The sequence below is a fragment of the Echeneis naucrates genome, chromosome 5 (assembly GCF_900963305.1).
Source record: "Echeneis naucrates chromosome 5, fEcheNa1.1, whole genome shotgun sequence".
NCBI classification, from domain to species: Eukaryota; Metazoa; Chordata; class Actinopteri; order Carangiformes; family Echeneidae; genus Echeneis; species Echeneis naucrates.
Window position 1 is genome coordinate 16,021,064 of NC_042515.1, and position 16,516 is coordinate 16,037,579.

The window sequence follows — 16,516 nt, forward strand, 5'->3', positions numbered from 1 at the left end:
TAACCAAGCTTTGCCTGACAGCTGTTTTCCTGCTAATGTGTATTTGGCAAGAGAGATTATTATGGTTTACTCACTCGACAGTTGCTCAGCTCCTCTGCAGACAGGATGATAGTGCCACATTTCTTTCCTGGAATCCCTCTGTAGAGGAAAGAAAGACAACAAGAGTTTACTAAAAATGAAAGCAACAGCACATCTTCTGTTTGCCCATTCTTTGGTCGTCACTGATCAATCAGTGAAAATTAAGACATGTTCATTCTCTAACTGTCCTCCTGATTATACTCACTGCCAAGAAGCTGCTTTCATTTAACACATTTAACAATTCTTTCTTATTTCTTACCATTTACAGAAATTCTTAAGTGTTTAATTTTTTAAACCTTGATACAAATTTTAAAAATGTTAAAAATTAATATTTTATATTCTGTATTTCCAATTTATATAACCTTAGCTGCAGGTTAGTTTTCATAATAAAAACTTCACTAAGTATTTTAGACAGTTAAACAGCATAAAAGGTTGGGGAAACTAAATATATGGTCCATATATGCAGCTATGTTACCATGTTTTAATAAGTGCTATTGTTGAGTCATCTCACTTTCTAAAAAAAAAAAAAAAAAGATAAGAAAAAGAAATTCCGTCTTTCGCTTCAATGCAGTGGTGTTAATCCCATGGTCCTACTTTTCTTTGTGTTTTTTTTACCCTTTACTTATTTATTTACCTTTATTCATATAGAATTTACACTGTCCTATTCAGTGCCATAGGAGGTGAATATCTTTGTTTCTATGAACGATGTGAATGTTTCTGTCTTCTGAGATTTTCCTTGCAATCTAGCAAATGAGAATGCATCTCTTCGGCCCTTAAGGTGACAGATGGAAATGAAACATAATGCCCAGAAAATGAAATTAATATATCTGAACATTAAAAAGTAAAAAAGATGCACAAAAAAAAAAATCCCTCTTTCTTGTCAATATAAGACATTTTGTATGTATTTATTATACATTTACATATGAGGTCAATTTCTCCCATTAAATTATATTCACAAAACATTTGTTTTGTGTCTCCAGAAAATGTAGCAGCTTTGTGTGATACAAGTGTATCTCAGGTCATTAATTGTCACAGTTGAGTATTTTGATGTTTACTGAAATTTTGGTTGCTAATATTATTTTTCCTCGCATGATTAATGCCTCACTTCACATTTTTGATCCAAATTGAATAGCATAGTTTCTTAAATGGGGATCTGGAGGCACACATAATTTTTGTTTCCACTATTCTTTACTTCAGTAAAACCTAATTTATATTGTGGAGGTTAATCCTGGAAGACATCAGCATGGAGTATGTGTTGGATGACTTGTCCAGCTGAGTGCATCCACACTGCTGGTTTTATGTAGTGCTGCTTAACACATTTCATCAACAGCATCAAAATGGGTCACATCCCATTAACTTTCTTTGTGAGAGGAGTTCTCCCTTCAAAAAAAAAAAAAAAAGACAAAACAAAACATTAGAAAATCAGTGCCATCCAGACTACACAGTCATCCATCCCAACACTTCCTCCTTCAATGTTAACTAACAAAATGAGTATCTGAGTTTTTGTATTGGATACATTGCTTGAAGATGTAGCTATTTCTTTACTTTTTCTAAAGCCTATCTGTTGCTGGAGCCAATCCCAGCTCACACTGGGTGAGGGCGGGGGTCACCCTGGACAGGTCACCAGTCCATTACAGGGCCAACACACAGAGACAGACAGAGACCAACAACCACTCACACTCACACTCACACCTACAGACAATTTAGACTCACCAATTAACCCAAACATGATGTCTTTGGTGGTGGTGATGGTGGAGGAAACCTAAACAGGCATGGGAAGAACATGCAGACGACCGTCGCAACAGTGCTAACCGCAATGCTGCCGTACTGCCCAGCAAAGCAGCAGTACAAAAAATATTACATGCTTGCAGCATCCAAGATGTTGATGCTACTCCAGTTCAGTGACAAAGCTGTTATACTTGTAGCTATGGTGACAATTTCCTGCCCATTTCCTTATAGTGGGCATGACATCATGGACAGAACATGCTTAGGTCAAAACACTGGACTTTAAATGCCCTCCTGCTGTGTGTGTAAGTGCTTTCTGCTCTTTGTGTTTTAAGAAGTAGATAAAAGACCTTTGATCCAAATACTGAAAGACTCCCATCGATCTTAAGGTGGGGAACCCATCCTGGTCACATGAGTGAGTGATGCAGAAAACTGTGAGATGAGTGTTTTTATCACCATAACTCTCCTCACACAGACACACACACACAATTGGCTCCTTATCAGGCACTTTCTCAAAAATACATCTTTCAAAAGACAAATGAACACATTCTATTTGTCTCTGCTCATTCTTTCACTTCCCACGACTGAATTAATCCCCTCGAAGATCTTCCAAAAACCAGGCCATTATCTTAAAACTGAAGGGCTAAAATCAACAGAAAAGACTTTTCGGATGACACAAATTCATCTTTGCTGTACTGACAAGCTGGCGCTATATGATACTGTTAGACAACACGTCAGTTCAAATCACCAAACACACCCTCTCTCTTTGTGTACAATCTGTGGTCATTCCTGAACACTAGATGAAATCCTGCTTGAGAAGGGTTAGTGCTGTGTGTGTATGCTGGGACTGCGCTCACTGACCATTATTTATTCAACACATCGTGAAACATCAGCGTCAAATGGTTTATTTGTACTCGATAAAAATAATTGAATGGTTCATCTTATGTGTAGTATTGGTCGACAATTATTGAAGGTGCTGTTGTTAGCTGCTGCCTCTGGGCCTGCAAAGTTGTAAACAACTGTACCTGTATATACAATTAATAATGCCCCTAAAGGAAAATTCATAGAAACAAAAACAAATCAGTCAATGTTAACCTGCAATTTTTTCCCTATTGGATTTTACTTTTCGCATGAATGTGTGAATGCAAAAAAAAAAAAAAACAAGACACCAGTCTTGTTGTTTGAGAAAATATTTTGGGGAGATCTTATTTTAAATGTTCCTATTGATTTCCACCTGCAAAAAAGAGAAACAAATAAAGAAGGAAAGAGTCTGGTAATCTGATTTATAATTTGTCTCAGTCTCAGAGGGGAGGCCTCTGAAGATTTTGCTCCCTCATATTACTGAAATGGTAATCTGATAAATGTGTCGTGATGGAAGTAAGTTTTGTTCTTTGAACTGCACCTGGGCAAATCAGAAAGCTTTTCTTCCTGTATCTTAGGACACCTGAAAAGAAATAATTTCTTTTTTGTCTTTTTATTTGAAACACTGAGGAGCCAAACCAGTGGCGCATGCATAATATAACCTTCCCATTAACACAAAGCTTCAAAGAACCACAGGGAACACATAGAGGTGTTTTTGAACCTCCGATATTAAATAAAGAAGAGCTGTATATTGTGCGCGCACACACACAGACATACACTAAGAGACAGAGTCATATGCCTCCCCATAGGAACATGGAAACCTAGATATTACTGAAAGTATGTTTAAAGACAAACACATACACAGAGACATATTGGCACATTCATAAATGTGACCACACACACCACTTTTATTCACAGCAGTGAAACCCTGTGAGCACAGAAATCTTCAGGGAGTCAAAGACTAAAGCAAACTAACAAACCTGCTGTGAAGAAAGGTTGCCTCAATGAATTTTGCCCCTGGTTATGTGGGAAGGACAAGAAAAGGAGAAGGGCGGACTGAGAGTGAAATTAGTGGTGTTTGGAAAGCAGGCTTCTCTCCTATTTTCTATTTTCTATTTTCTATTTTTCTAGCGTCCAAAGTATGTCCCTATGTACCAAAAGTCATAATTTACATTGACTTCTGTCTCACTGTGTCACCATGTCACAGTTTGTTGTTGGGATGTTATAATAATATGAAGAATATTAGGTTAACATTCAAAGATATTGCAATAGTGAAAAAGAGATTTAATTTCAAATGAGATTTTGTCATTACATAAAATAAGGGCAATGTCTAACTGAAATGAACAGAACAGAGAGTACATAACCAAGCTAACAGCTCTGTGCGGCTTTCAGCTCAAAGGAAAAATCTGTATGTCAGAATACATTAACTGAACTAGCATGTTGATTTTAATCCTATAATGAATAAATGTCATTGACATGCAATGATATATAAAAATTCAGGCCTGTTTTCTTCAACAATTTCATGAAAATAAAATATTGTTTACAAGAAGCTCTACAGCACATATATTATATATAGGAATATGCATGTAAGAAGTGCTATATGGATAGATGGACAAAAGTTGAGGTAGAAGCACAAAAGCACTCAGGAAGCTTGGAGCACAAAAGTCTGTGTCCAGAGCCAGAGGCCACTGCATTTGATCAGACTTCTTGAGCAAGACACTGCTGGAGGCCTTCCAGAAGAGCACTCCAGTGAAGTCTACAGTAAAGTTCTCATTGATTTTCATCTGAGCAACAACTTGACTTGGAGCCTGGCAAATTCACCAGCAGTAAACATGGAAAGATGAATAGTTTGTACTGAGGGAGAAGGGCACCAACGTGAAAGAAATAATTCACTATTTGCCTTTTGTATTGTCTATGACCACAGTTCTCATGTTTCCTCACAATATGAATTGACCCCCAAGGGTATTAAAGCGCTTAAACAACATATATGGCACTTGTTAACTATGTAGGAAAAAACTGCAGAATTGTTGTGTATTTAGAGTGGAATTAAAACACAATGTAACTGTTTTTTAGAATAACTGTAAAATACTGGGCCCTGTGATGGAGTGGTGACCTGTCCAGGGTATACCCTATGTGAGCTGGGATTGGCTCCATCACCCCTTGCGACCCGGAAAGGGATAAGCAGTTGAAGATGAATGATGCTAAATAGTCATCAATGAACAGTTATTTCTAGGTTAACAATAACAAATGGGAATTTAATGGTATAGCAGTAGTTTTTGCATGAGGAAAAAAAAGAGGACAGCAGTCATCAGAGTGTAGCAGGTTAAACCAAAGAGGAGAATTTTTTTTATGTCTTGCAAATGCCAGCTTTCAGAATTGTTTTGTCTGCTTGATTGTTCAACTACAAAAATAGTCTGTTTATTAAGTCAGGTTGGTAAGATTGGTATTCAAGCAAGCGGTGTTATAGAGTTTGTCTCCTTATCATTTTATGGCCTTAAATAAAGTTATTAATCAAGTTAAATAAGTTATCGGTTAAGTTATAAATTGATGAATCAGTTGTGGTTCTTGTTTCTGAAAAAGAGTATCAGAGAAATGCTCCTGCTGGCTATGTCTTCTCTGTGCTGCACTCTTTCTCCGTGTCCTTCACTAGTTTAACCTGCTAGACAAGCAGTTCTTGCTATCTTAGTCTACTGGACCCATAATATGATAAAATACTGTTAGAATGAACTGTAGCAGATGCACTGTAATATTACCAAAACCCACAGTTATCCTACTGCCTTGCACTGTAATCCAAAATACAGTCTTTACAGTACTGTTAATAAAGATAAATTACAGTAGATGCACTGCTCCTTGCTCCCAGTATTTTACTGCTATTATACAGTGACATTTTTTAGTGTGGGAATGGAACAGGATTTTTTTATATGTATCTACAGTACAAGCCAAAATTTTGGACACACTTTGCGATTCATTTGAATGAGAAGGTGTGTCCAAACCTTTGGCCTGTACTGTATATGTCAGATATGAATTATATCAGATATCCAATGGTTTTTATTTACAATGGATAAATGCCATTACTCTCACTGGGTTAACAGATATTGCAACATGGGAGGAAAGCCCGCCCTGTTTCACTATTATTTATCCTGTTTCCAGCACATTGATTCATTAGCTAAGAGGACAAATATCAGACTGAAAAATTGTCGAGTCAAGGAGAGGGTCCGAAAAAAGAGTGTGAAGGTCTTACTTAAGGTCAAGCAGCTAGTTCGGTTGAGCTTTCCCTTTTAAGGACACTCAGTATCTTTGTGTGCTTCCAAGGACACAATTGGCCAATTGTCAACACTCAGCTCACTTACATACAGGAGAAACCCTATTTGTTGAGCTATGTCTTTGAATGTGCCATCTTATGAACGTCAGATTCAACCGTTCAAATTTTTACCAAGAGTATGTCATCCTTCATATGACATCCTGACATTGACTCCCCCACACCTACTCCATCCTATCTAAAATATACTTGCTACCTTAACTCTGATACAACAATTTTAATCCTAATAACCATCGATTAAACTTTTACTTCTCCCTGCACCTCGTGGACATCATTATCATTAACTAGCAGCTCACTTGACAACATACTGTGCTGCCAAATCCTGCAGCAGAATTCTCTTGAAGGTTTCCAGACTGTAATTATCTTCCTGTAAAAGTCGTGTATTCATTTAATCCTGAAGAAAAATGACTGGGAAAGGGAGTGGAATGACTCCATTACATATTAATCATGTTCCTGTAATCTACCATCAATGGCACAGTCCAACTAAGAGAAAATCATAATCTAAATCAAATCAAAAACTGCACTTAATCAAAAAACTGATATTTCCTCTGCTGGTATTAACATGCTCAATGTCACACAATTGCCATTAGCCCGTTATGGAAACCTCTGTACAACGGAAATTAATTAAATGTTCCTCACACTCATGAGTGTCCTCTGTCACTGCATACAGACAAGGACCAAACTTTGGCATGAAAATGAGAGATGAAATCCTGTAGCCAATGTTAAACATATAGATAGCCATCTGCTGAACCCCCCTCCCAAACTTCATCAAAAGAACAGGCTGCTTTTTTACCTTACTCCCAAAAGACTGAATTTCGCTTCAGCATCCAATAAATCCATCTAAACAGCTGTTAACTAACAAATCAGCAGACGCCTAGCTACCCCCTCTGCATTGGGTATACAGGGTTTTTAAGTCTAAGACACCCAAATGAGCAACACTCACATGAATGGCGGAGCATGTCAGTGTGTACAACCCCACATTTGAGCATCCTGTGAGCTTTGCAGGTTGGTGTCACTTGAGTGTTTCAAATTTGTGGGTTTGTTCAGAATATCTTGATGGACTTGATAAACATAAAGGTACAATGCACCCCAACTTTTTCTTGATGCTAAACAAAACAAAGTGAATAGAGCGAAACTGGAACAATGCAGAAGAGAAAAATTCAACAAAAGCAATAGTAAGAGTTGATGTCTGTCATTAAAGTGCTCATTCATTGTGTGTGGCACAGTTTGGATTGCTTCACACTAATAACGTGATAACTAACATTACCCTGTACTTTGTCGACACATTTCTAAGTGATACTGGTTTTTTTTGGAAAATTCTGCCCTCTGATGATAGCTGCAATTTTCAAAATGGGACTTCCTGGCGCTGCCTATTATATTCTTGGCTGAGTGATTGTGAATGTAATGATGGCTCATAAAGACAACTATGCTTTGCTAATCTCACAATTTGCTATATTGTTTGATACATTATGCTTACTTATTTTTAATGGCACACTGACATTGCCTTTAATATTGCAATTATGCTATTATGTTTATTAGGGAAATCTTTCCAGCAGTCAATGAAGAAATCATGTTGCAAACAAGCTTTTCTTGCTGAATTCCTGAATATATCATGTTACTCAAATTGCAACTAAAATAGTGAATGCTACACACACACACACATCAATCAACAAAAATATTTTGCATGTTTTTGTTGATCTAAAGCTTTATCAGCCACAGACTAACCTAAATAAATATTACTGGCCATGTTGTCAGTTTATTGCCTTCAGTATTCAGTATTTAGTTCCGTTGTCTGCCACCCACAGGTCACCTAATCCATTCCTCTCTGCAGCTTTTGTCTAATGTGGTGATCAAGAATAAAGGAGCGCAGCATTTAGCTTCCTGGTGGCTTTCACTGATATTTCGGCCACAAAGAGCACAATGACTCAGTCAAGTAGAGGGCAGGAAAGCAAAAGCTCCATGGGTGGTGTTCTTTAGAGAACAGAGATGATGCTTATCACGGTACCAATGGAGTAGGCTACAAGGTCCTTGTCAGCGATGGTCAGAAAAAAACTCTTGTTTCTCATCTGTGATTTTCATCAGGTGTGTGGGGGAGCATAAAGGTAAATGGATAGTGAAAGTGAAGCTCCAACTCTGGAAATCCTTCACTGAAGGTGAAAACTGCCTGCTGTTGGAATAATAAGTATTTAATAGTATTTGAGTGACATAATTTTATGGTCATTAGAGTTTAATGATTTTTGATAATTGGGTTCTTTTAAGGAAACAGCACAATGAACAGAGATTTGCAAATGTATTGTATATTTAGAGGTTTACAACAAACATGTTTTGCAAATAGTACAAATGAAGATATAATGCAGTTAAAACATTGAGTAGCAGAGGACATAGCTAAGGGGTAATACTCCAGTTCCAGTCCTTTCAGTGCTTTTTTTTTTTTAAAGAGTTAAAAAAAAAAAAAAATCAGGATTCAGCATGAGCTTACTGTTAGGTTGACTCAACACAGCTTTTATCATCTGATCATTTCAGGATCACATGCAGGTGAACACTGTCATTTCAGATCGTGTTTGTACAATCTAATGAATCAGACCACATCTGTGGGGAGCTTGAATTATGCTTGGAGTGATGTCAAACTCAGTCTGTGCATCCAAACAAAGACCAACCAATAGAAGTTCACTTTAAATCAGTTGTAATATGATGTTTGCCAGTGTAAAAAAAAAGCATAACAAAAAGAAGATATCATATATATTCCCCGTTGGTGTAATGGTGCAGCTATAAAACATTTGAATTATATAGATAATGAAGTCTGGTATCTCTAAGGACTCTAGAGGGAAAAGAAGATGCAGAGACAGAGAAAGAAAATGTGACACATTTGTGTTTCCAACAGAATTAGACACTATTTGTGGCAGTGGCTGCAAATATTATATTCATGTACTTTGTGACAAATAACTGAACCATATGTACAGTTCAATTGCTGTACTTTGTGTCAAACAAACAATAACCCACACCAACAGGACATGAGTTGATTGATATTGGGTGGGGTGTGGCAGGATTTCTCCCAGTTCCTCTGATGGCCAAGGTCTGAATCAATCAATGTGCCTCCCACAGCTACGGTGAAATGAAATTTTACTCCTTTAAAATAATCAGAAAAAGAAGAAGAGGAAAGAAAGAGAGTGGATGATAAGTCAATATTATGTCATAAATGAAATGGCTACCAAAAATAAAGGTTCTCTCTCTCTCACGACAAAAAAAAGGTATTAAAATGTTTTTCAGTGGTTTAGGTGCCTAAAGTGTAAGTGCCCTGATGTCAATCCTGTCTGGCATGCCAGTGTGAGCAATGCTGTAGATTTTTAAACAATAGAAATTAAGAGTCAAACAATATATGATAGACCCACCACATTCATTGATTGGTTTCCACAGGCTATCTTTAAATCATACTGTGCTGTGTTTTGTTGACCTAATGCTGTTTTTGCAGAATGGAGTGAAGTAGAGCAATAGCACGGCGAATACTTGTGAGCCACATCACCAGTACGAATAGAGTGCTTTCCAGTATGTATAGCCATTAAATTCCCCAAACAGCCAATTTGGGAGTTCAGACAATCCCTTATAAAGCTAAGTACCTGCACACAACATAGAGGAATTTGCCTGGTGCAAGGTGATACTAAAGATTACAGGTATTCTTGGGGGATTTCTCCAGCCAACAAATATAACAGTGGGCTGAAGAGGATACTGTGGATTACAATTTCAATTATCACTCCTGTGCTACTGGATCATTCAGCAGCCAAACTAAGCACAATTTGATTTGCTTAGAGATGAAGCATGTTTCTTCCACACCACCAATTCTGCAACCTTTAAAACTGAGCATGAGCATCCAAACATACAACAATGTGTAGTGAAGCAGGGCTTCCCGAACACAATTACAGTCTTCACTAACTCTGCTGAAGGGAAAAATGAAACACTATTTCATTGCCATGAGGACAGAGAGCAGACACAGAGCTCCACCTGAGACATCCACTTCCTCAATTACCCACTGCTGATTCTACAAAGCCTCAGCCATTCGAGACCTCATTTGACTTTATTACAACGGCCACCAGAGAGACTGTGCCATTAATCAAATAGAAAAGGGGAAGAGTGAGCAGCCACCCAGGAAAGCAAAGAAATTAACTGAAATGGTTGATATAGCTTCTGCCTGTGAACCAGCATCCATCATACCTCAAACGAAGCACACAGCCCATCAAAAGGCAACACTGCCATGTCTTTCAAAGTATATGTTTTATAGACAGGCTCAATGGGAGTAAAGGCACTCAGAGACAGATTTGCAGTAATTAGGGGCAGTGGTGTTTGAGTGATGTGTCTTATTAATCAGCTTGTTGTTAATATTGCATTGCATTCAGAGAGGAAACTGTCAAAGCAAACACCTGGAAACATTCACAAACTGGAAATGTAAAACAGGCCAGATGAGCAAAAGTCTGATGAAAGGACATATTCAATCCAAAAAGGAGGACATTAAGCTGATTTTTGTAGTTACCTTTATGAAAAGTGTCCCTCTTCTGTTTAATTACCATCTATTGTATAGTAGCCATGCCATGTGTTTGTGCTGTATATGATTATGGCTTTGAGTCACAAAAAATGTCATCATTTTTTTTAAGGATTCTTTTGCCATGGTTCTTTGCTTTTACAAGCGTAAAATAAAACTTCCTCTCTTGCTGTAGGAAAGCAAATGACACTTCAGGCAATTATCACTGCAACAATGGCAGCCAATCTCTGTAATGTTTTGTTTGTCATCAATGCTGCTGAGTCCTCTAATTCGTTTTGGGATAAAATCAATGCTATTTGCCAAAATAGCTGCCTCCAAATGTTCTACAGCCTACGCTCGGTGCAGGGGAACACTGAGGTGTTCCCATCAGTCCACTGATTCCCAAACATATTCCTGCAAGGCAGGGGTGGACAGTAATGAAGTAAGTACTGTTAAGTACTTTACTTAAGTACAGTTTTTGAATATCTGTACTTTACTTGAGTACTATTTTTGCAGGATACTTTTACTTTCACTTCACTACATTTGAAGGAAAAATATTGTACTTTTTACATTTCTATTGAGGCTCTTGTTACTCCTACTTTTGTGCTAGTCTAACATTACTAGTTCATTGTTTTTGTAACACACACACCTCTGTGCTTGCTCCAGGTAAGAATATGGCCACGATGTATAATCCTCATCCGACCTGGATTATTTCTCCATCACGATCGGCTCCTTCTTCATTATACATTGTGGCCGTATTATTACCTGAACACGCATTAGCTTGTATCCAGAGTTTGGATGTCTTCTGTGGACATCACTGACAACAACACGGTCCAACTCCTCATCAGTCAGCAGAATACAGGTCTGTCTTTCTGCACAAAAAAACATTAACAACGAGTAATGTCCCGGTCCTTGTGTGTGTTGTTGTGTCAGAAGCTGTGGAGTACTTTTAAATTTGCGTAGATATATTTGTGCGGAAGTAACGCCAATTTAAATAAATGCCTCTGCCACCGCTCCGGGAGCTTTTTCCCCTGTCTCTTCCTTTCTGATGGAGCTACCAAACTCAGCTGTTTCTGTCAAAGACAACGTTTTGTGTCTGGCTTTAATACAAGCTAGGCTAACGGACGTTAGCATTAGAGCTTATCTTACAAGCTAACTGCGCTGTTTCTTACCTTGCTGTACGTTTCGTCACGTCCCAGCTTCACCGTTACCATCTTTTTAAAAAATATTTGTTTAGAAAAATGCTTAACCATTTATTTGCTTATTCTCTTTTCTTATGCTTACTTATGCTGACTGAACATTTTACTACCGAACTTCGGACAGAAAACAGCCTGGTATAGCAACAGTAACCACGGGGGGCGGGGCTTAGCGAAGGCTCGGTGGCCAAACCATTTGGTGGGGGGGTTGACAATTAGGAAGAAAACAAATAAGAAGTGTATGTAACTCAAATGTTACATAATCTTTTCCACAAATAAGCCCTACCCTGGGCCTGGGACAGCAGACCCATTTGTCTCCCCCTGAGGACAAACAGGTCTGCTGACTTCGATGGGTGGGTTTGACAGATAAAATAAATTCATGAAGCACTGCAACAGGACCATGAAATAATGAATTCAATAGTGAAATAATTATATATATTTTTACATTTAATGAAGTGGTATATTAAATTCTGTCCCCTTTTTCTCTGTAAATAAGTCATCACTGAAATTAATGAAATTAATGCGGAGGGCAATAAGGGGAGCCACCATGCTGCTCGAGTTAGAACTGGGAAACAGAACTATTATATTTTTTAAATTTATCTTTTATTATAAATATGATATGTATGATAGATATTGACTTTATTTATCCTGAGGGAAATTCACTTACATACAACAGACAAACAAGACATACAGAAACATGCTGCCTCACTTTTACACTGCAATGTGCTTTACTTCCCAACATGACAGACACACAGCTCGTTTTTGTAGAGATTGGATTATGGAAGGTTTACAAACACAAAATAGGCTCAGCAATGGGGAACTATGTTGAAATGTACAGTATTTTGATACTTGTGGCACATGAGATATTGTGCTAAAACAACTGGTTAATATCCACACAGCTCCACTTTAGGGGATCAGACTCCCGGTCTTCTGTCCTCAGTGTATCAGTCTCTTGTCTCATGGCCGCTGCAGTGTGACCGGCCAGAGCGTTCCCCCTTAAGCAGGTGGCCTTATGGGTAATGTGTGACGTAGTCAGCACGTAGCCATGTTGTGTTGTGCGTACACTTGCAGAGAAGCCTGTTTGTCCTCTCTCCGGTGAATGCCAGCTGTAGCCGCTGTAAGCTTTATAGTCAGTGTGATGAAACTCATAAAAGTGCTGTGTTGTGATGTTGGAAGGAATAAAATAGCTGAATAAAACCGGTCCATGTGTTCAGCTACTACACTTCTCCGTGTGTGCGACTGCTAGTTACCATGGTTACCGGCATCAACAAGTCAAGCTAAGGTGAAACGAGACTTAGCTTTATAGCTAGCTACGCTAGCATAAGCTGAGCTAGCTAAAGTGCGGAGCCGCGACACTAACTCACTAATTCTTGCCTCCATTTTTGCCGTCAACCTCCATCTATGACAAGAAGTACCACCATAAAAGGAGGCAGAGGAGGACCTACACATGGAGCACACAGGACTGTCTATTAATCAAGCTGAACATCAGAGACAATAGACTATGTTTATTGTGCCCAAATAAAATATGTTTTGTACAGACGAGAATCTGGACCCCTCCAGAGACTAGAGACCAGACCAGATCCCTCCAGAGACCGCTTCTTTAGGGCCTCTTTAACTGAAGGTATGTTTGAGCTATAAACATGTCTGTAGCAGAATCACATCAGTGTATTGTATAATGACAATACAGCTACTTTCCTTTACTGTATTTCCTTATGAATTTTTTTTTTTTACATACATTTTTTTTAGGCAAATACTTTTGTACTTAAGTAATATTTTGACGAAGCTTTTTTTTTTTTTTTACTTGTATTGGAGTACTATTCGACAAGGAGTATCTGTACTTTTACTCAGGTAGTGAAGTTGTGTACTTTGTCCACCTCTGCTGCAAGGTTTGAGCTCAGAGCATAGTGTAACCTGATCAAACTATTCATCCTGAACACTGTCCCTGACCTTGTTAATTTAGTGCAGAAAAACCTTATCTGTCAAGTTGATTGATCGCTCCAGTTGAATCCCCTATGACAGAAAAATTGTTTTCTCTCACACAGATAGCTTAGCTTGGAGAAAACAGATGATCAATTACTGACGGCAGGAAGAAAAAATTGAATTTTGCTCAAAAATATTAGACACAAGAGTGTCTGCTGTGTGGATGAACTCTCATCCACACAGCAGACACCCTTTAACACCAAAGCTCTGGGGCAGGAAAAACCTGTTTGCCATTTGCTGTGAATGGGTCTGCAGGGGTTGTCTGACCTGCTTCACAGTCCTTCTCACAAGCACTCACTATTCAAACTGACAATAGCGCTGTCTCAAAAAAAGTAAAACAAAGTCCCATGATTCATTTCAGTGAGGCAGCTGCACTGGCAGAGCAGGGGTGCCAGCGCAGGTTTTCCTGCCACAGAAAGTTGAACCTTGCTCAACTTTTGTGATTCAGTAGCTTCATGGAAAATGATTTTGGAATGTAAATACAGCAGTATAATATGGCAGTCATGAAGATAGAGAATAAATAATAAAAGCAATAATATTGCTGCCGTAATGACAGAGCTGTAAAATCCTGTTCCAGGCAATTTTAAACTGGCTGCTTTTTACTATTTGATGTACTTTTAGAGCATTCTTCCTATCCCACCTTTTTTAAAGCTGACTGAACATCTGCTTACTTGTTATATTAACCTTAAAAGGATACAGACAGTGGATTTGACTATATAGCAGTCGGGTCTTCAAGGGTTAGATTCTCAACTGAAAAATAGGCAACTACTGGAGAGTGTTAGACACTTAACAGCCACAACGGCTCTGTATTCATAATTAATTAACTGATACTTTGATATTTATTTTTGGCCGAATGAAGATGCATCACATGACATGTGGATATCATATTAAAAATATATGGAAAACCCTTCAGAGCCATAGTGTCCTTTTTCATCCTGTTCATCAGTGAACCTAACTGCACATTATAGTTTCTATATTCAAAATGAAAACCTAAAGATGAGTCACCAGTGTCAGAAATTATTACTTTTGAATGCTATTAAGATCTGTCAAAATCAAAGAACCAATGTGGAGAAATATGAAGATCTACAAAGGGAAAGTTTTTTAATATTCTGTCGCACATAATGTTGGTGTGACCAGATATTTAATGAATATTTTCATTGTGATCACAGATTCGGTGTCAGAGCTGACATTTGAATCTTATTTGACAGATATCTGCACACAGTTAATCATCATAACAAAGAGAGTTTTTGTATTTACCCAGAGAAAAACACATATTGTGCGCTCATTATTGGACTCACTTACTTTAAATTGGATTAAAGAGTGAATACTGTATTGACATAAATAAATCAAACTCGGGAACAAAATACATTAATCTGAAGGCGCCAAGACTGAAAACGCTTCTTCACATCATCCATGTGGTCTTTGCTTTTGTTTTTTTGCAAGATATGTCTTTGATTTTTTCTTTATTGATTTATATTCTCTCCCACTAAGCCACAAAGAGGCTATAAGATGCATTAGGGGACCTGTCACAAGTACTTCATAATGTGAAGCTACAGCTCTAATGTAGAGCACTCATTTTTATGATTTGAGAGATGCGTCAGTGCTGCATCATTGTGTCTCCGTATTTTCATTCTTCAGACATAATCCAATTAATGTTCTATGATATAGGCATTCATCTCAATATGATGCAGCCCAACAACTAATGTGTCACCACTGTAGTTTGTCCAAGTTACGCAGAAAACCAATAGGTAATTGTGATATAAAACACAAAACTGAATCTGATCCATCTTACAAGAATCAAATCATTCTGTAAGCTTTCTACAACATACATATTATACCAATACTTTTATGATTTCATGTATGTAATAATAATAATAATAATAATAATATTCATTTTGAGCCCTTACCCACCTAGAAGCAAAAGTTCTTGAAATTAGCCCAGCTGACCCACACTTACCCTTGGCTGTTTGGAAAAATTAGAAACAGGAAACTTTTTTAAACTGATTTAAACAAGAAAGTGAAAAAGAAAATTAAGAGCAGAAATATTTTAATATTACTTATGTATAAACTTTTATGTTGACATAAGTCCTCCTCCTACCATATTATCCCTCATTACCTGATATTTGTGTAATATAAGAATCAAATATCATCAAAAGAAATATTAAATCCTGTCTGTTTAAATGTGGCATATGACGTTGAAGACAAAGCATTGTTCAAAAACGATTCCTTCTTTTTCAGCCTCTGCCATCAGAGAGGTTCCTGAGTCATGCTTGCGATACTCCTGGAAGGCAATTCCTCTCAAGTGCGCAGATTTCCATGGAGCGCAGAGCCCCTGAACCATCAGTTTCACTTCACCTAGCCCTCAAACACAAGATTGCCTTTGGCATTAGAGCCATCAAGTCTCATCACAGAATCAAAGGCTTCTCTGTCAGCTGTACTGGAAAATATTACCTCTTTCTTTCCTTCCATTCTTCCTCTCTTGATGCAAACACTTGTTTGCTACATTTCAAGGATTGAAACCAGTTTCTTTAGCAAGCGAGACTAAGAATAGTGTTCTCACAGCCATTCATTATTATATTTTAATGCTAGGTTGGCCTGTGATTGTCACTGATGATGGAGTGACACTTGGTGACACTGCTTAAGAAAGTGCACTCTGACCTCATGGTGTCAGCCCAACTGGCTGTTTGCCGAGCCCTAGCTCCATTGGTTACTGTTGCTAAGTTTCACTTCCTGCTCTCTCATGTAACACAATACATTTCAGAGCTGATATAGAGTATAACATCCTTTTGACTTCACCACATGTATCACCTCCACTTCAAAAGTGTTATAGCTTATATCTACTACATT

General features: G+C 37.9%; 1 protein-coding gene across 4 annotated transcripts in view; it reads right to left on the bottom strand.

Annotated features, from left to right (window-relative positions):
- The window catches only part of cpne5b (copine Vb), a 107,335-nt gene that overhangs the window by 36,637 nt on the left and 54,182 nt on the right, over positions 1 to 16,516 (bottom strand). For 3 of the 4 annotated variants that reach the window (XM_029502120.1, XM_029502122.1, XM_029502121.1), the window contains one exon: positions 75 to 138. In XM_029502120.1, the coding sequence (XP_029357980.1) occupies positions 75 to 138 (64 nt within the window). Of the gene's footprint in view, positions 1 to 74; positions 139 to 10,004; positions 10,017 to 11,507; positions 11,535 to 15,036; positions 15,058 to 16,516 lie in introns of all 4 variants that reach the window. The other variant, XM_029502123.1, reaches the window with a different exon arrangement.